Source organism: Hibiscus syriacus, unplaced genomic scaffold (genome assembly GCF_006381635.1).
Source record: "Hibiscus syriacus cultivar Baekdansim isolate YM2019G1 unplaced genomic scaffold, ASM638163v2 tig00110472_pilon, whole genome shotgun sequence".
Taxonomy (NCBI): domain Eukaryota; kingdom Viridiplantae; phylum Streptophyta; class Magnoliopsida; order Malvales; family Malvaceae; genus Hibiscus; species Hibiscus syriacus.
This window is the reverse complement of record NW_024062752.1, coordinates 2,114,141-2,135,686: the sequence shown is the minus strand read 5'-3', so window position 1 is coordinate 2,135,686 and position 21,546 is coordinate 2,114,141. Positions and strand designations below refer to the sequence as shown.

Genomic DNA, 21,546 nt, shown 5'->3' with positions numbered 1-21,546 from the left:
ATAAATTCTTTTTGGGAAAAATACCACTTAGATATTTAAACTTTCCCAATTTTCTATTTTGACCATCAAACTTTCAAAATTTGCATTTCGGTCACTAGTCCTCTATTTTGTGATGTTACATGGATACAAAATTCAACTGCATCGCACATATAAGGGCTACGATAGTAGTTATGTATGGCCTTTGTAGCCAGCACGCTGTTTGGGTTAATGATCTTCTGGTTGTCATATCTTAGAAAAACAGTAGTTAAGATGTTCATTTCCTCCACAATCATCTGAAATTTGTTAAACGGAATTCATTTGAGAGCCCAAGCATTTCAAAGGTACTTTGTTGAAAACATTTTGATATTTCGATATAAAAAATTAAGTTAAATTAATTTTAAGATTTTCCAAATGATTTTCTAAGTATATTCGATTTAATTATTCGAATATCAAAACATTACTCTAAATCTTTCAAAAATCATTTTTAATCCTTACTTAAGTGTAAAATTAAGTTTTAATCTTAAAACAATTTCAAAATAATTTTTCAAAGTATTTCGAATCATTTCAAAGCCAAAAATTCCAGATTGCTCAGAGGGAACCGATTCCCCCTCAAGGGGGTACCGATTCCCCCTAAATGGTTTGGCTCCGAGATTTCCAGAATGCTCGGAGAGAACCGATTCCCCCATAGGGGGTATCGATTCCCCCTGTTCAACGGCCGAAATATTTGAATTTTACACTTAGGGAACCGATTCCCCTCAAGGGGTATCGATTCCCCCCACACTCTAAGCTGTTTTATTAATTGTTTTCACACTAAAATGGCTATATTATCTTCAGTAATCATCCCCAACGTTCAGAAGTGATTCAAGGTGTATTTAAGCAAGCTTAGGAGCCATTGATCAATAACAAGAAACATCAAGCAACTAGAATCAAGAGAGAATCAAAGAGAAAGCATTAAACCTCAAGTTTGAGCATTTCAAGCCTATTTTCATTCAATATTCATTTTGCTTTCAAGAACACATATTGTGCTCAATTGTATTCATCTTTGAGTGTTCTTTTCTTTGTTCTAGAATTGTGCAAACATCTTACCTTGTGAGGTTTTCTTGTAAGTTTGCGAAATTTGTAATCTTCTCTTTGAGAAAAGAGTGTTCTCAAGAATTGGGGTATATTCTTGAGGGAGTTGTAAGGTTATCTCTTTGGCCTCAAAAGAAAGAACAAATTAGTGAATTTGTTGGAAAATCCTTAGTGTGGATAGCTAAGGTAGTGGACGTAGACTTTGGTTGATAAAGTCGAACCACTCTAAATCGTTGTGCAATTACTTTCAATTTTCTGCAAAAGCTTCCACCAAAATTTTAATTGCCAATTCACCCCCCTCTTGGCCGATTCGTCAATCGATTAACTCAACAATTGGTATCATAGCTTGACTCATTTGAAGGTTTAACAGCCTCTTGAGTAGATCCGGGAGGAGTTAAATCGATAAAGATGGCGTCCACTTCCGGTTCATTCTCCATAGAAGAATCCAGACCAATTGACGTGCCTCCACACTTCAATGGAACAAATTATCGTCGTTGGAAGAAGCTTATGATGATATTTATCCAAGCATTTGATATGGAAGCTTGGATGATGATCGAGAAAGGATATTCTTCTCCTACAAAGAAGGTAAAGAAGTGGAGTGATCAAGAACGGAAGAAAGCTCAACAAAATACAAAAGCTATGCACATGTTGTGTTGTGCAATTGATCCTAATGTATATAAAGGATTGATCCTAATGTATATAAAGGAGTTTCTTCTTGTTCAAATGCCAAGGAGATGTGGGATAAGCTTGAGGAGATCTATGGAGACAAGGAAGAAGAAGAACCAATAAAGGTGATGTCTCTATTAGCTCTCACAGAGCCAAAGGTATCTTCTAACTCAAATGGATTAAATTTAAAATCTTTTAATGAGTTACAAGATGCTTATGATGAATTATTTTTGGAGTTTGAGACCATGAACTCCAAATACAATAAATTGATTTCTAAATTTATTGCTAAAAATGATATTCTTTTGAAAGCTAAAACAGACTTGGAAAATCAAAATGAAATGTTGAGAAAGGAGTTAGAGCTTTCAAAAATAAAATCTGAAAACTTTGAAAAAGAAATTTTCAAATTAAACAAACTTCTTCTAGAAACGAAAATGGATTTTGAAAATCAAAATGAAATCTAGAAGAAGGATTTAGAGCTTTCAAAAATGAAATTTGAAAGTATTGAAAAAGAAAATTTCGATTTGAAAGTTAAGCTTGAATGTTTAACAAAAGAAAAAGATATCATTTTAAATAATTCATCTAGTTCAATAATGACAATATGTTAACATTGTCATTATCATGGTCATAAGGAACATACTTGTCCTTTAAAGAAAGGAAAACGATTTAAAATTAGACAAGTATGGGTTCCAAAAGGAACAAGAGGCATTGAAACTAATATTCAAGGATCCAAAGCAATTTGGATTCCAAAATCTACTTAAATGTCTTGTTGAAAAATATTGTATTGAACATAGTAATTTTTGGTAATGTTTTATAAACTCTAGTTCATCATATTAATTTTTGGTCAAAATTGTTTTTAAAATATAATTGATATCTCTTTAACAATTGATATCGATTTTTCAAGAACTTTGGTTTTGCAAAATTTTGACCTTAAATTTTTCTTAATGATTATGCATATTTTTTAAAAAAATAGTATAAAGTTTTAATGTATAACATTTTCAAAAACTTTATGCATGTGCTCTTAATCTCGATAATCAACATTGCATAATGTTTTGTATGTGAATGGATTAAAGCATAATCCGATTAGATGAATTTGACAAAAGATACAATGTCTTATTTTTAATTAAGTGTTTGCAAAATTGATTGACATTGCATCTACTTTGATTATGCTTGTTGGTCATAGAATAGGAAACATATACATGGTGCATTTAGATTCTATTGATATGACTAATTTGTGCCTAGTGGCTAAGGATGAGCATGATAGTTGGTTATGGCATAGGAGATTAGGACATGCTAGTATGAGTGTTTTGCAATGGCTAATTCAAGGTGATTTAGTTCGAGGGTTGCCTGAGCTTAAATTTGATAATGATAAAATATGTGATGCTTGTGCTAAAGGAAAACAAAAGCGAGTTTCTTTTAAATCCATTAATGACGTATCAACTAGTAGAGTATTACAATTGATCCATATAGATTTTTGGGCCAACTAGACTACTAGCTTGGGTGGAAAACAATATGCATTTGTCGATGACTATTCTAGATATACTTGGGTTCTATTCTTAAGTACTAAAGATGAAGCATTAGAACATTTCATCACATTTTCAAAAATAATCCAAAATGAAAAGGGTTACTCTATAACTAGTGTTAGGAGTGATCATGGCACTTAATTTGAAAATCTTGGATTTATTGAGTTTTGTAATTCCAATGATATTAGTCATAATTTTTCAGCACCTAGAACCCCTCAACAAAATGGAGTTGTTGAGAGGAAAATCGAACTTTAGAAGAAATGGCTAGAACCATGCTTTGTGAAAATAATTTGTCAAAATATTTTTGGGCGGAAGCCACAAATACCGTTTGTTATGTTGTTAATCGAGTAATGATTAGGCCAATTTTAAAGAAAACTCCATATGAAATTTTCAAAAATAAAAAGCCTAACATTAGCTATTTTCATCCTTTTGGATGTAAATGTTTTGTTTTAAACAACGTAAAGAAAACCTTGGCAAATTTGATGCTAAAAGTGATGAAGGAATTTTTCTGGGTTATTCCTTAAATTCTAAAGCTTATCGAGTATTTAATAAAAGAACTTTAGTTGTAGAAGATTCTATACATGTTGTTTTCGATGATAATCCCCTTCCGAGGAAGGATTCTTGTGTGAATGATGATGTAGGTGTTATAAATACAAATGACGTTAGACATGAAGTTGGAGAACCATCATCAAAGGAAGAAACGAAAAATGAGGAAACTCATGATCCTCTTGAGAATCCAACCATTGAAGAAAGGGAAGTATCTTATCCAAGAGAGTACAACTATGTCAAGGATGGTGAGATTATAGGTGATCCATCCAAAAGGGTAACAACTCGATCTTCTATTAGAAATATTTGTAATTATGTTGCATTTATTTCATGCATAGAGCCTAAGAATATTAAAGAAGCATTAAATGATGAACATTGGATTATGGCTATGCAAGAAGAATTAAATCAATTTGAGAGAAGTAAAGTATGGACATTAGTTGAAAGGCCTAGTAATAAATCTATTGTAGGTACTAGATGGGTATTTAGGAATAAGCTTGATGAGAGTGGTAATATAGTGAGAAACAAGGCTAGACTTGTTGCTCAAGGGTATACTCAAGAAGAGGGCATAGACTATGATGAAACATGCGCTCCCGTAGCTAGGATGGAAGCAATTAGAATGTTATTAGCATTTGCATGTTTTCATGAATTTAAATTATATCAAATGGATGTTAAAAGTGCATTTTTAAATGGTTTTATAAAGGAAGAAGTGTATGTGGAACAACTTCCAGGTTTTGAAGATTCAAAATTTCTGGATCATGTTCTTAAATTGACAAAAGCTCTTTATGGTTTAAAACAAGCTCCTAGAGCTTGGTATGAAAGATTGTCAAATTTTTTAATTGAAAAAGGTTTTTCAAAAGGGAAGGTTGACACTACATTGTTTTTAAAGCATAAAGGTAAAGATTTATTAGTAGTTCAAATTTATGTTGATGATATAATATTTGGTTCTACTAATGATGTTCTTTGCCAAGAATTTTCTAAGCTAATGCAAAGTGAGTTTGAGATGAGCATGATGGGGGAGCTCTCATTTTTCTTGGGACTCCAAATCAAGCAAAGAAAAGATGGCATCTTCATCAATCAAGCTAAGTACGTCAAAAATATGCTCAAGAAGTTTGGACTGGAAAATGGCAAACCTCATGATAATCCAATGAGCTCTTCAACAAAGCTTGACTTAGATGAAGGAGGTAAATGTGTAGATGTTAAATTATATAGATCAATGATTGGCTCTTTGCTTTATCTGACTGCAAGTAGACCGGACATTATGTTTAGTGTTTGCTTATGTGCTAGATTTCAATCATGTCCTAAGGAATCACATTTACTAGCTGTTAAGAGAATCTTTAGATACCTTAAGGACACTCCTAGTTTAGGACTTTGGTATCCTAGAGACTCTAGCTTTAGCTTGCATGCTTTTTCTGATGCGGATTATGGAGGATGCAAATTAGATAGGAAAAGCACCTCCGGTACTTGCCAATTCCTTGGAAATATGCTGATTTCTTGGTTTTCAAAGAAACAAAATTGTGTTACATTATCTACCACGAAGCCGAATACATTTCAGCTGGTAGTTGTTGTGCACAAGTTTTATGGATGAAACAACAACTTTTTGATTATGGAATTAAAGTAGGTATTATTCCTATCAAGTGTGACAATACTAGTGTTATTTGTCTCACTAAAAATCCCATCTAACACTCTAGAACTAAGCACATTGAAATAAGACATCACTTCATTAGAGACCATGTCACTAAGGAAGATGTAGTTTTAGAATTTGTTGATACTTTGCACCAATTAGCGGATATCTTTACAAAACCTTTAGACAAGGAAAGATTTTGGACACTTAGGAGAGAATTAGGTTTGACCAACCTATCTTCACTTAGTGTTTAAAAAATAATTTTAACATTTTTAAGAATAAATGAAAAAATGCTTATAATAGTAATTTTTGATTGCATTCATTGCTATTAGTTAGGGGGAGTTTATGATTCTTGATGGAAAATTAATTTTATGTTCAAATATCGTTTAAAGATTAATTTAATTGTTTGAACATGATTAATTTTCAATATATGAGTTGCCAATACCACTAGAGAAAATTAATTTAGCATTTTGGGTGTTTAAAATCAGATTTTAGCATTTTGGTGCAGAGGGAATCGATCCCCCCCTGAGGGAACCGATTCCCCCTTTGAAGGGTAATCGATTCCCCCCACAGGGGAATCGATACCCCCCTGGGGTTCTGGTTATACACGGCAGAACCCTTCAAAATCCTCAAAAATACTCTCCTTTCTCTTCCACCGTTCCCTCTCAAACTCTCTCTATCTCCTTTCTTGCCTCAAATCATCGATTTTAATCGGAATTCACTTCAAATATCATCTTCTAAACTTTCTATCATCATTAAAATCGTGCAAACAACATCAAAATCAACTCAATCTCATCCTTCAAGGTAACATTTTCTAAACTCTCTATTTCATTGATTTTGAATATAAGACTAGTTTTAATTAGTTCTAGGATGAACTTTAGATCGGGCATTGATTGTTTAGTGATTAGAAACTAGATATTACAACTAATTTCATCAAAAACACAAGAATTTCCAAAAAATTTTAAATTTTCGAAATTAAAAAAAAATGTTGATTTTTAAATTATTGTGTTTTGATTAAATTATGTTGTTGTTATGAAAACTATACATATATTGTTTCTCAAAACCGTATTTTTCAAAAGTTTTTCAAAAACTTTGCCCATTAGGATTGATTTAGAGAACCTTGAAATATTGAGGACTCAATTGAGTTTTGGGATTGATTGAATTGCATACATGTGTTTTAAATTGCAGGTTATCCATTCTATTCCGATTTCCTAAACCATGTCCAATCCTAAACATGCTAGGTCATCATCTAGTCGCTCACACCGACATCTACCTCCAAATCCTCATCATATTCCTGTAAATCCAATTCCTAATCCTGATCCCAATATAACTATCCAAAATTCATGCTTCAATCATCCTGGTTCTAGAAATCATCGTTTTTGGTATTATCAATATTTCGACTCTTACAAAATCCGGGAAGAACGTATTCCTTCTCGTCAAGATATGTTAGCTATTAATTTTAAATATTTTCCTATTTTACAATAGTGAAAATTTGATAAACTCTTCGACCTTGAACCCATCGTTTACCATCAACTTGTTCGTACTTTCTATTCTAATGTTGTTTGTGTTAAAAACCAAACTGAAACCGAAACCATAGGAATTCGTTTCTACCTCCTAGGACAATTCTTATATATTGACTCGGCTTACATAGCCAATACATTCGGATTAGATAACGATGGTATTTCAAATGAAAAACAGGTTTTAGGATCTCGTTATAAAAGAAGAGATAGTGCAAGTGTCTTAGACCTACATGAACGTTTTCTTCATCTAATGATTTCTTGGTGGCTTCGACCATCCGGAGGTCGTTATTCTACTCTTAGAGCCTTGGATCTTTGGTGGTTACATTGTTTCGAAAACAATATTAAAATTAACCTACCACATATTATTTTTGCTGAAATTGTTGAAACCGTAAATCTTGTTCCTAACAAGAAACTCTGTTCATCTCTAGTTTACGGTTGCATTTTGAGTAATATGTTTTCCAAAGCTGGGCTTAGAGTCGGTCTAGATGCCGTTTTTTCCCTTAAGAAACAAATCAATCTTCTTTCCTTAACGAGAGCGGGATGGATTAAGGATAAGAAAACCGGTGAATGGGTTCGATCTTCTGCAAATACTCCGGGAGCTAGTTCTTCACAAGCTCCACCCGAAGCTGACGAAGATCCCGAGTTTGAACAATTAATGAGGGATATTGATGAAGCCGAAGATGAGCCTGAGCAACCCGAGGAGCACGCACAACAATTAACTCAAATGCCTCCATATTTTCAATCCTTTATGGAGACATTTGATTTCCGATATGCGACCATGTATTCGCGTTTTACTTCTATAGAGTCTCATTTATCCACAATGGGAGCTCAACAATTAGAAATTCTCCGAGAGATGCGCACAAACAACGCTTCGATGAATGAACGTATTGATGTACTCTCACATGAAATGGCCGCTATGCGAGCTCGTTTTCCTCCTCCCGATCCTCCTACGGATGCTTGATTCTATATTTTGCTTTGAACTCCAAACTTATTGTTTTAACATTTTGAATATTTTGGAATGTTTGAATTTGTGGATTGATTGATTTTTGAATTTGTCTGGATTTATGGATGGTATGAACTTATATATTTGGTGTGATTTATTCATTACTGCATCATTTACTTCATGTTAGATATATGACCAATTTTGCCATATCACATTAAATATGAATATTGATTATGAAACTAATGGCTAACATTTCTCTTTCTTGTGATCTTAGCAGCTTAAATTATATATAATAAATTGGCTAACTGATTTCAAAACCTTGTTTAGCTTCTTTAAAATGTCTTTTTGATTTAACAAAAAGGGGGAGAAGTGTTAAATTGTGTTTCTAAATGATAAATGGGAGAAGTGTTAAAGTAAGGGGGAGTAATTTCAAAACTTGATTTCAAAATCTTAAAATTACTAAAATGTTTTGTTATATCAAAAAGGGGGAGATTGTTGAAAACATTTTGATATTTCGATATAACAAATTAAGTTAAATGAATTTTAAGATTTTCCAAATGATTTTCTAAGTATATTCGATATAATTATTCGAATATCAAAACATTACTCTAAATCTTTCAAAAATCATTTTTAATCCTTACTTAAGTGTAAAATTAAGTTTTAATCTTAAAACAATTTCAAAATAATTTTTCAAAGTATTTCGAACCATTTCAAAGCCTAAAATTCCAGATTGCTCAGAGGGAACCGATTCCCCCCAAGGGGGTACCGATTCCCCCCTGAATGGTTTGGCTCCGAGATTTCCAGAATGCTCGGAGGGAACCGATACCCCCAGTTCAACGGTCGAAATATTTGAATTTTACGCTTAGGAAACCGATTCCCCTCAAGGGGTACCGATTCCCCCCACGCTCTAAGCTGTTTTATTAATTGTTTTTACACTAAAACGGCTATATTATCTTCACTAATCATCCCCAACGTTCAGAAGTGATTCAAGGTGTATTTAAGCAAGCTTAGGAGCCATTGATCAATAACAAGAAACATCAAGCAACTAGAATCAAGAGAGAATCAAAGAGAAAACATCAAATCTCAAGTTTAAGCATTTCAAGCCTATTTTCATTCAATATTCATTTTGCTTTCAAGAACACATATTGTGCTCAATTGTATTCATCTTTGAGTGTTCTTTTCTTTGTTCTAGAATTGTGCAAACATCTTACCTTGTGAGGTTTTCTTGTAAGTTTGCGAAATTTGTAATCTTCTCTTTGAGAAAAGAGTGTTCTCAAGAATTGGGGTATATTCTTGAGGGAGTTGTAAGATTATCTCTTTGGCCTCAAAAGAAAGAACAAATTAGTGAATTTGTTGGAAAATCTTAGTGTGGATAGCTAAGGTAGTGGACATCGACTTTGGTTGATAAAGTCGGACCACTCTAAATCGCTGTGCAATTACTTTCAATTTTCTGCAAAAGCTTCTACCAAAATTTTAATTGCCAATTCACCCCCTCTTGGCCGATTCCGTCAATCGATTAACTCAACATACTTCTTAAACATAATTCATGGGGGGAGGAAGAAGTTCTCATGCTTATTTAAGTACCTGAATTCCATCGTTTTCACACCTGTCACCCACATCAAATGGGTGCATGACAAATAAAAATATAATGGCTTCGAACAGTGTCTTGCAGGTGTTTCCAAATACGAAAGCGACAAGCAGCAGTTGAGAGCTAATGAAAACGAGAACTTTTCCGGTGGCGATTTCAAGTATGAGAAGCCAAATAACCACTATGATGATGCCGACGAGAACATCAACTACCCGATGAAGTCTGTTGACAGTTGTTTTGGTATCGTTCAGTGTCAAGGCAAATGCCCTTCGTTCTCTGAAAGCATTGACCTACATTGATGTGCATCATCACATTAATGCATACATAAAAAAGGGGGAAAGCCCTTGCTTTATCCCTTAATGGCATATACTAACGAATGATTCAAAAACATTATGTTGCATATACTCTTACCACCCAGTTCTTCAGGGCCTTCTTGCTAATTCTCCTGCTTTCGGATGCATCTTCAAAGAAACTCATCGCCTTCAAAGCCTCATCTTCTTGAAGAAAACGTTCAATGTCCTCTAAGTAGATGAAACTGAGAAGACAATTATTAGCAATAATACAAGGAAAAAACATCTTAGGTGTTTCTAAAGTTCTTGATCCGGACGGATAATATCATTAAACCTGCAACTAATTGGTCAAACTAAAAACTGCAAAATACAGTTACACTACTTAAATCACCATAATTCGCTTCTCATTTTATGTCCTTATGATTATTCTTGCTCTTTTTCAACATTACTAAATGGGAAATAACATATTTTTGCAGTAGAGGTATGGTAAACTGAAAAAACACTGAGGTGCAATGAGGCTTGATGAAAAAGAAAGCTGATTTCCATGGTTCGAAGAAGAATTAGACATACCTGGATCCCGGCTTTGTAACATTCTGGAAGATTTTTCTTGCTGCAACTTTTGCCTCATACTCATTTCTAATTTGGTTTGCAGACTCGTCTCCGTGAGTTGAATCTTGTATTTGTTCATCTAAAGTGGAAAGTGCCCCATGGCGGACTATATTAATCAACCTTTTCATGTTCCAAGCAGAGACATTTTTATGATTCAGTTTGTGCAAATGGTCAATCCTTATCCCCATATCATCATTCTCGGAAGAAAGCACAGGCGAAAGCATAGGGCTTTTAACTCGGGGGCTTTTCAGGATCCGTCCACTCCCTATACTTCTTGCAGAAGGTGGTGATGAGAGGGTAGACGTCCTGAGCCCCGAAGGAATCTCGGCACAGGCTCTCTGCAGGCTCATAACTTCATTTGCAAGTCTGTCCTCCTCTTCTGCCCTCTGAATTTCGATCAACGGGGGACCGAAAAGAGTCTCGATTACATATTGATTGAACAACGAATCCTGGATTCGATCGAAATAAGTACTAACATGGAAAGAAGAGGCCAGCACCTTCACCAAAAGAGTCTTCACTACCCACAACATTTCTCCCACCACGAGACAAACCAAAACTTTAGTTACATATCTAACAAATGCACTCTTAGTTTTCGTTTGAATCTTCTTTCAAACAAGTAATGCCAAGCGATCAGAACCAAGCCGAGCCATAAACAATTCTGAACAGCTTTCCTCAATCTATAAACAAAATACAATACCTTTTTCCTCAAAAGAAAATTCCTCTCGATAAAAAACACAATTAGCCTTATAATCCAACCTGAAACTAATCTACCACATATTAGAACCAAGACCAAAACTTCCCATTTCCATAACATAAGATGCCACAAACGCTTCTCTCGTAAATATCGAATTGTAAGACTGCAAACTAAAGCAGCAATAATGGTAATCAAGCTTAACCATTCAAGCAAAACAAGAACACTCAACTTATCTTTCTTATACACATCAAGCAAATCCTCTTCAAGCAATGGATCGTCTTCTTCTTCGTCCACATGTTTCCCAAGAAACTCAGATCTCATTCCGGCTCTTGCAAACTTCGGCTCCCCTTTTTCCGGCGTAGGAGGGTCTATCAACCTGGACTTTGTCTTTGTGGCTGCTAATAAGTTTGATTTCCTTTGAAAAGAACCACATTCTCTTCTTTCGATTGAAGAATTTGAACTGCACTTTACAACCTCATCATTCACTTCTTTCCCCATCGATGGTGACCCTTTACCTTGTCTTTTTCTTACAGGATTGCTTGGAATAGCAGCTGCTGAAGGCGAAGGTGATTCCGCAACCGTAGGCAATGAACCGCGATAATGACCATGTGGCTGTTGCTGAAGTTCATCCATGTCCAAATCTATATCCAAGGAAATCTCACCAGAAGCTTTTTGATTATGCAAAAACTGACCAATCAACTTCGATGGTGGATCTTCCATGGCACCTTGTTTGCTTTGCATGAAATCGAAACCTTCACTTTCTCTAGTACTATTACTACCACTGTTGCTACTACCACTGTTCATGTCCGCATCCTCTTTCTTCCAGTTGATGTCGATTTTCGCACCGTCTTTCAGAAAATCATAGCTTGATTCCCTCCTAATCTTACCTCCACAGGTAGCGGTGGCTAAAACAGGAATACTGCCGTTATTGCTATTGTCATCAATCTTCAAGATGGTTTCTTTCCGGTTATCAGCCGTGTCAACTGTCATGGCTTTTCTACTAACCTTATGCTAATAATATAGCCAGAGAAAAGGAATCATACAATAAAAGAAAATTGGGTTTGCAAGGATACTAGTGATGAATTATGGTGACAGCCTAAGCTAAAGAAAACGCAAACTTTTTTCTTAGGGTGGCGCAGGTGGTGTTTGGCTCGTGGGAAAGAGAATGCAAATGTAGCCTTTCCCTTTGTTTGCCTGTGAGAAAGTGGGAAAAGGCCAATGAATTTATTTAAGGATCTTTGATGAGAAAGAGTTATATGAAAGAAGAGGAAACAGAAATATAAAACTGAAGTTTTTAGTCTACTTCTTCACCTCTAAACTATAAATTCAATTAAATATTCAACTTATTAATAATATATAAAATTATACATTAATTTTTCGATTCGCTATGTGGAGATTGATTATTTATTACTGTATTTTAAAATTGTAATTAAAATTTCATAAAAGAAGTTTGAAAGTTACTAAGGTAGAACCATCTAAAGTTGGTAGGTGCTTAGTAATACTCATAATTCTTAACAACTTTTTTTTAATTATTTTTGGAAATTATGGATTCTTCCACCATTTTTTTGGTTAAATAATTATAATATCATATAACGTTACGAATTATTGAGTATAACATACTAAAATTATTATTTAACATACTATATATATATTAGCAATGATTTTTTTATAAAAAAAATTATAATTATATCAAATATTATTTATGTATATTTGAAATTTTAATAAAATAAATAAATTATCCAACCATACATGTAAAAGGAGAAAAGCATTGATAGTATAATAATATATATTTAATTTATTTACTTTTTAAATAATAAAATAATTATAATATAATATATATTTAATATTTTTCTTAATTATTTATAACATATAAACATTATATATATATATAAACTGTTTGATATCATGATTTTTTTTAAAAATAATATCTTATTTTATTATTACAATCACTCAATAAATTTAATTAATTAATCTATTTTATATACAAAACAAAATTAGAGGACATAACTTTCTACTTCGTTTTGTGGCGGGTTTTTTTAACTAACTTCCTCGTACGTGTTCTATATCAGAACTTATATCAGTATTCTGTATTCATAACGCAAAATGTCCATTAAAGGAATTTAAAAGTGAAACGACACAAAGTTACAGGAATCCGCGGGTGACGCAATTCAACTGCTTCACTCACAGCCAAAGTCACTCCTACTCCGCGCGTAAATTCAAAATATTACTATATCGTTATCAACAGTGATCACGGCACCAATAGGTGGACGAAAATAGCGGGCCCAACTATTTAACGTGGCGAAATGGCATTGGCCGTGATATTCCAAACCTGGTGCTGCGGGTCGGTAGAAAAGTGCAAAAATGAAACGATGGAAGAAGATGATGAAGACGAATGACACACAAAGAGTTATGGGTCGAGCGAATAAACTTCTCTTTCTTTCTTTTTTATGAAATAAATATTTGCTCGGAAAATTATACAACTTATTCCAATGACTTGTCCTCCTTGGAAACATTACATGATATTCCTCAGTTGAATTCTTAATCGCTATCGTTATCCGACATGTCCGTAGAAAATACAAAAGATTTGGGAGGTATTTCAAGGACTTCAACTTCACTTTCAAGCATCTTCAACACTCTACTCATCGAAGGACGATGTATTGGCCTTGTCTGAATACACCAAATGGCAACAATTATCATTTTCCTTGCAATTCTGTTTTCATTCTCCGTCATGTCTCCAAGCTCTATATTCTCCCCTAGATCAAGTCGATCATAAATCCACGACGGAAAATAAATTTGACTTCGATGGTCAGCATAAGCATTTAGATTTTTCCTTCTGCCCACAATTTCAATCAGCATCATCCCGAAGCTATAAACATCAGCTTTATAGGAAATCCCTCCAATACTTTTATAAAACAATTCAGGAGCCATATATCCTATTGTCCCTCGTGCTGCCGTGAGAGAGACAATACTATCATCGACTGAATACGATTTCGCGAGCCCGAAATCTGAAACTTTTGGAGTAAAGTTGTCGTCCAAAAGAATATTGTGCGGCTTGATGTCGAAGTGTAAAATCTGCATCTCGCAACCATTATGTAAATATTCGATACCTCGACCGATTCCGACCGCAACCTCGAACATCTTTTCCCAGCTTAAACTACTAGATTCGGTCGAAAATATAAGTTTGTCTAGAGATCCGTTCATCATGAAATCATAGACGAGAGCTTGTTTTTTACCTTCCACGCAAAAACCAATAAGTTGCACCACGTTCACATGATGAATCCTTCCGACAGTGGCAACTTCGTTTATAAAATCTTGGCCATTACCCTTGGATTCATTCAGCAATTTTATTGCGACAGGTTTACCACTTCGAAGTTTCCCTTTAAACAAAGTGCCGAAGCCTCCCTGGCCTAATTTATTCTTGAAACCTTGTGTTATTCTCTTTATTTCAGCATAAGAGTACCTTATCGGCATAAAGTTATTGTGACTTCGAAGAAAGTTCTCGATCCCCTCATCCATTGCCAAATGCCTTGCTTTTATTTTGCGAATAACAAGGGTAATTAAGCAGCATATCCCCAAACATGTCCTTATTAATATGATCCCTGTTTTTCCCAAGAAAAAGGAAATTACTCATTTACAACATAATTGTAAAATGTGTATTTGTGATTTATTAAGGTTTCATTTGATAAATATTTTTGCTTTTCAATTCTTTGCTATTTGTTCCATTATATATTTTGTTCACTTTCAAACTTTTACTACTTCCTATAAGAAAGAAACAAAAACTTCTATTTTGAGGAAGAAAACCTTTGATATTCCATAGATCATAAGGATTGAACTAATGCGTACCTGTTATTGCAACAAAAAAAGACTGTATTCCTGTTAAAAGACAGAAAAAAGAACCAAGTATTACTTGAATGCATGGCAGGAATATTATACGAATTATAAGATTACATAGAGAATATAAGACAACTTCAACAAAACAACTATTCTTGACATTAATATTAGCGAAATCTGTAAAACAATCCACACCTTTACTTGGTGGAGAACCTAAAACACTCTCCATGGAAGTGTCTTGGAGAATAAAGGCTGCGATACTTTGAATATATAACAGGAACACGCCCACTAACACCCACAACGACGATTTCAATCTGGAATATCAAACAAACAACATTATAAAATGATAAACTGGTCCTTAACAAAGAGAGTTTATAAGTTTATCAAAGTAAAATCCTTACCCGTTCAAAACTGAGTTCCAATACAGCCGGCCATCATTTAGAAAACCAGGGATCCATTTGAGTTGGACGCCCTTCATCAGCGTTTTGTAAATATCAAAACTGGAGAGGCCATTGATGGTACGAAGACTAATCGGAACCCGGGCTTCGACCGTGCAAGAGTGATGGAAACCAGAGGTTGTAGTTCTTCCATCCAGAAAGTAATAAAAGTAATCAGCTGCAGGTGGTGAGGAAGAGCAGCGAGAAGCATCGATGTAATTCACCCCAGACCAAGACTTGTTCATCCTCGTGCTGCACTTCACCACATAAATCTCTTGATAAATATGTGTGTCGAAAACAATCCCAGTACCAGAATATGTATAAGTATTAGAAGTTCCTGGTAATCGACTGAATTCCCCGCTCGAAGTGGTATTAAAAGGGAGGGAACCGAGAGGAAGTGAGCAGTTATCATTTTCCAGATTCAGATCTACGAGTTGAAAAGTTTGGTTAGCATAAGAGATGCGTTGCACATAGAAATTCCCGTGCTCCGCTGGGAAAATTGCGCGGTTATTCTCGCACACAAGCTCACAGCTCTTGACACCGCAGTTTTGAGGCTGGGTTTTTAACCGAAAAGGGTAACTGATGCTGAGGTTTCCACACAAAGTGGAGACGCAATGGTTGTCGGTGCCTCTAGCCATGGAAGCATGGGGGAAGAGAGATAAAGCAAGGGCTAGCAGGTGAAGGAGAAGCCAAACTAATGGCGGTTTTGGTGTTGTCATCCAAAAATTTCAGTGGGAGAGAGGAGGAGGTTGATTTGTGAATACAGGCTAAGCAAGTGAATTCTAGTTCTTCATCTAACAATTTTCTGCAATTTCACACTCTTTGAAACCAAAAGTCTTTATTTCTCATTACACAATTGGACAGTTCAACCCGTGGAATAAACGCAAAGGAAAATCTGTACCACCTATATTAGAACCTATATCTTACACAATGGATAAACTAAAGTGTTGGTCCTTTTTATTTTCAGTCTGTCTTATTTTAGTTACATGTTTCAAAACGTTATGTTCTGATCACTTTCATTTTAGATTTGTCATATTTTAATCACTGAATCGTTAACTAACATTGTGTGAGATGTAAATTTTATTGCAGAAAAAAGGGATAATCAAATATGGAAGGAAAGAAGATTGACTCGTAAAAATTAATTTTTTTCAATCACAAATTGTTAAGCTAGCAATACAAGATTAAAACAACTCAAAATCTAAACCAACGTCCCTAGCTCCATGGGAATTTGAAAGCAATGCATGGAGAATTTCGTTCCAAGTATCAGGGACTCCAGCAATACACCAATGGCTACAGTCGCTTCCTTGCTGTCCATAGTAAGCAGAAGGGTGACCATCTTTCCTCAACAGAGAAAGCATAGTTATATCAAGCAAAGTGACCGGCTTCGACATGCTTCGCAGAACATCCTTCACTATCGACAACCCCGGTGGCAGTGGTCCGGGATAGGTTGCTCCGGTTATTGGTGTTGTTTGTCCTTGGCAGGATTTTGAAACCAAACTGCCCCATTCCCTGCCACTGTCAAAATTCAAACTCTATGAATATGTTACATTAATAATGATCCTAATTAAAATTTAGAAACGAAAATCATAATTTGACATTACTCGTAATGAACAGGAGAGATGCCCTGAAAAAATACTTGAGTGATGCGAGGATCAACATTGGAATTAACCCATTTGGACCAAGTAGATAGTCCCTCTTTGAAGGCCATTAATCTATACATATCCTTGTATATCTTTCCTCTATATTCAATGAATTCCCATCTAATTCCCACATCAACGACAATATAAATCATTAAGATGTCAAAAAATATATAAAAATATCATTATAAATATAGTTAAACTAAAAAAAAGTAAAAAAACAATACTCACGGTTGATTTTTTCCTTTAATTGTATGAACCCACCAATGCCAAGAATTAAAGACAAGAACATCATATCCTTTCCACGAATAATCTCCATTTATAATTGAGTCAAGCTTTAAGACTACGCCTCTAGGTTCTTGTACAAGATCAACGAGATATACGTTATGAGAATACTCCAACGATATTTCAAACTCCTGCAATGAATATTCATTTTAATTTTAAATTAAAATTTGTTAAAATAATGTTTATATGTTATTTAATAATAATAATAATAAAACTCACCGGTAGAGAAAAGGTGGAGTGGTTGCCCGCACTGGTTAAACTGTATTTGGAGTGCGGCACTGCTGCATGAACCATGCATAATAATGACTCCCACATATTCAAGCTTATTGAATCCCCAATAAACAGTATTTTCTTCCCCTTCATCTCGTTCAAGAAATCCAAACCATTAAATCTTGGCAATGAACAAGCAGTAGGCTTCCATTTGTATTTGAGGTAGAGTTTATCAGGTCGTCCATTTCCTTGACAATCGAACCCTTTGCTTATAAACGGACAAGTCGCACTATTGTAAAGAGGCCAAGAGGGTATGTACTATCTGGTAGTCAACTCCCTTTGAAATAATCGCAGCCAGCTCTGAGTTCAGACGATTCGACTCGGTCCGGCCATGAAATCAGAAAAACAATGGAAAAGGCAATGCTGCAAAAGCTCATATGATAACCATGGCGATATCTCATTTTTTTTTTTATTTAGAGAGACAAAAGAAGGGTATAAAACAACTTGAAAGACAATGCTGTATTGGAAAGTGTTGTGAATTACAACAAGGAGTTGTGAGATATTTATACTCTCCTTTGGTGTTATCAAGTAAATTATATTTAATTTTTCTTGATTTATTTCCTTGTTGGATTTAATTTTATAGCTATTGTTTAGGCTGAATTAGTAATGGATAAGGATAGTTGATGCATGGCTGATTCTCAAATATGGAAAATTAATTCATATATAGAATATTCATATATAAACTTTTAATCGGATTCTCTTAATGGAAATATATTTACTCCATCCAATCTTTCGTGATTTTTTCTTAATACTATGAACTTTTGTATACATGATTAGATGCAGAGGTGTCAATTGATTGAGTTTAATATGTTCTATCAAATTATATTTAAATTTAATTATTTTAAATAATCCAAATCTACAAAGTAAAAAGTAGTAATTTTAATGATAATTACCAAGTTTGATTGAATTATATTCAAATCTAATTATTTTGAGCAATCTAAATGTTTTTTTAAAGATGTTACTTTTGTATTATTAATAATATCAAAGTACACCACCTCAAGATCCTCATTAAAAAACTTCTCAAACCCTAAATAGAAGAAAAAGAGTGTACCTTGAGGTGAAAATGATATTTTGACTGTTTGTATTTTGGTAAATTGTGTCCTTTTACGAAGTTGTTCATGTTTATGTGTTCTTGACTTTGGTAAATTGAATATAATAATTTCCTTATTAAAATTAAGTACAAAGTTGAATTTTGTTGGAATTCACAACTATTTTTGTTTGTCACATTAGTATATATGGTAAAGTATAGTAATGGTCACTGAACTTTTCTAAAGCTTTCATTTAGGTCCCCTAACTTTTAAACCTTAAAATATAACCCCCCCAACATTTAGTCCATTTTCAATATGGTCCCTCAACATTTAGTCCGTTTGCAATATGGTCTCTGACGTAACTGTTGGAGGACCATATTACAAACGGACTAAATATTGGGGACTGTATTAAAAGTTTTAAAAGTTGGAGGACCTAAATGAAAACTTTAGAAAAATTTAGTGACCGTTACTATACTTTACCCTTTTATTTTACACGTGTAAACAAAGAATAATTCACCCGATACTTATACATATATATAAAGGGTAAACTAAAACTAAGTTCACTTAATTCTGGATTTAGTAATAAACATGTTACTTTTCTTCTAAAAGTTATAAATAAATCATTTAATTAAAATATTATTACACGAAAATAGTGATGTGACCTTATATAATAACGATCTTATTCTTTAAAATTTATATAATTTATTAATTTTATCTTTTATTCGAAACAATTTAATAAATTTAATATTTAAAAATTTTAAAAGCTTATCATTTTATTCTTTATTCTTCTCCGATCAATGTTATATTATTTTTTATAGTTTTTAAAGTATGATAATAGTCTAATACTAATGTGGTGCTATTTTATGACACAATGTAATTATTCAACTATTAATTTAATTTGATGGAGTCGTTTGATTTGATAGTATCGTAAAAAAATTATATTAATATTTTTTTATTAATATAGGATGATTACCATTGGTATTAAAAAATATTAAATATAAATGATTAAATTTATTGAATTATTTTAAATAAGAACAAGTTTAATAAAATATATAAATTTAATGAATTAAAAATATTATTATATCATATTATATCAAACGTCCATTTCATTCTTAACGATAAGATGAAATGCTTGTAATATTAATGTAACTGAATGATATGTTTATAACTTTTAAAGCAAAAGTAATTTGTTTGTTGTTAAACCTATAATTAGGGATGTTAATAGGTTGGGTTTTTTGTCGATCCGATCTGAATTAAAAAATTTATATCTTACATCCGATTTGACTAGACCTAAAAAGCATATATCCTTCACCCGACTCTGACCCTACCCGTTTTTAGTGTATAAATTCAACCTGACCCGACCCGGTATAAATTAATGATTTAATTAAAAAATAATATTTTTTAAGGAAATTACATCATTATCCTCGGATTGGGTCGGATTGGAGTTTTTTCACCCTCCATCCGAATCCAATCTGACCCAACCTCGCCCTATAAAAAATCGATCTGACCCGGTTTGAACCCAACTTCTTTTATAAAAAAATCCGACCTAATCAGATTGAATCGAATTGAAACCTATCGAGTGAAAATGCCATCCCTACCTATAATTAAGTGAACCAAGAGAAGTATCTGTCCAAACTAGTTAATTCAACATTAAATTAGAAGAAAAAACAATCGTCTTTTTCTTTTAATTTAATATTCCACTGTCTCTACAAAAATACTACTATTACAACAGTTAATGCTCCGACAATACTGTTTAAATTCATTACATATTGCCATAAGTTATTAATTATTGTATTTAATGTTATGTATTGTTACTATATGAAAATCATTTTTTTAATAATATAATAAATAAATAAATAACAGTATATTTGAACCGGTGGCCGGCTGGACTTTGGAGTTTCTGTCTGGCGTAAACTTCGTCTGTTCCCTTTGGTCAATTCCCATTTTGAGTCCCCCATGATGCACTAAATTAAAATTATGTCCCTATATTTTAATTGGACAAAATTTGTCCCTAAACCCGGATCAAGTCGGATTATAAAGTCACATCACTATTTTCGTGTAATAATATTTTAATTAAATGATTTATTTATAACTTTTAGAAGAAAAGTAACATGTTTATTACTAAATCCAGAATTAAGTGACCTTAGTTATAGTTTACCCATTATATATATATATAAAAGTATCAGCTGCTTTATTCGTTTGTTTACACGTGTAAAATAAAAGGGTAAAGTATAGTAATGGTCACTGAATTTCTCTAAAGCTTTAATTTGTCCCCCAACTTTTAAAACTTGCAATATAGTCCCCCAACATTTAGTCCTTTTGTAATATAGTCCCCCAAAAGTTACATCAGGGACCATATTGTAAACAGACTAAATGTTGAGGGACCATATTGCAAATAGACTAAATGTTAGAGAACTATATTACAAGTTTTAAAAGTTGGGAGACCTAAATAAAAGCTTTAGAAAAGTTTAGTGACCATTACTATACTTTACCCTAGTATATATGACCACAACCATAATTTTAGAGGCATGTTAGTAGTTAGTGACGTCTAAAGGTATAGTACCAAATAATATGTGCTTACTAATAATATGAAAGAGAATATTCTGTTTCCATATAAAATAATTTATTTATGATAGAAATTAATAATTTTCAAAATTCATATATTTTTATAAGAAATTTTATATAAAAAATTAAAGATTACAAAAAAATATGTATTGGAGAAAATTTTATATTTTCATATTATGTTTAGTGTCTAAATTCATAAAATAATGCATAATTTATGATTAGGTTTTAATTTTAAAAAATTAATAAAAGAAGGATAAACCTCATAATTAATTGGTTAATTCTAATAAGATATATAAAGTATTAATGACATGAAAGGACTGGTTCATAAAAGTAGATGTTATAATTAATTGCTTCCCATATTATGTTCACATGAAATCTTAGACTTCAAATACTTCATACTGTCTATTAGTATCTGATTGGAGTTGACTTTATCTTTCGTTTTTATC

General features: G+C 33.2%; 1 protein-coding gene and 2 pseudogenes across 1 annotated transcript; all 3 read right to left on the bottom strand.

Annotated features, from left to right (window-relative positions):
* Positions 1 to 9,666: 9,666 nt before the first annotated feature.
* Positions 9,667 to 12,037, bottom strand: LOC120127765 (annotated as a pseudogene).
* A 1,470-nt stretch (positions 12,038 to 13,507) lies between these two features.
* Positions 13,508 to 16,185, bottom strand: LOC120127649 (rust resistance kinase Lr10-like). The gene is made up of 5 exons (XM_039145510.1): positions 16,102 to 16,185; positions 15,280 to 16,034; positions 15,074 to 15,192; positions 14,891 to 14,920; positions 13,508 to 14,646 (listed from the first exon to the last, which is right to left on the bottom strand). Exons 2-5 carry the CDS (start codon positions 16,032 to 16,034, stop codon positions 13,586 to 13,588), a joined length of 1,965 nt encoding a protein of 654 aa, XP_039001441.1. The 5' UTR covers positions 16,102 to 16,185; the 3' UTR covers positions 13,508 to 13,585.
* A 311-nt stretch (positions 16,186 to 16,496) lies between these two features.
* Positions 16,497 to 17,884, bottom strand: LOC120127764 (annotated as a pseudogene).
* Positions 17,885 to 21,546: the final 3,662 nt, after the last annotated feature.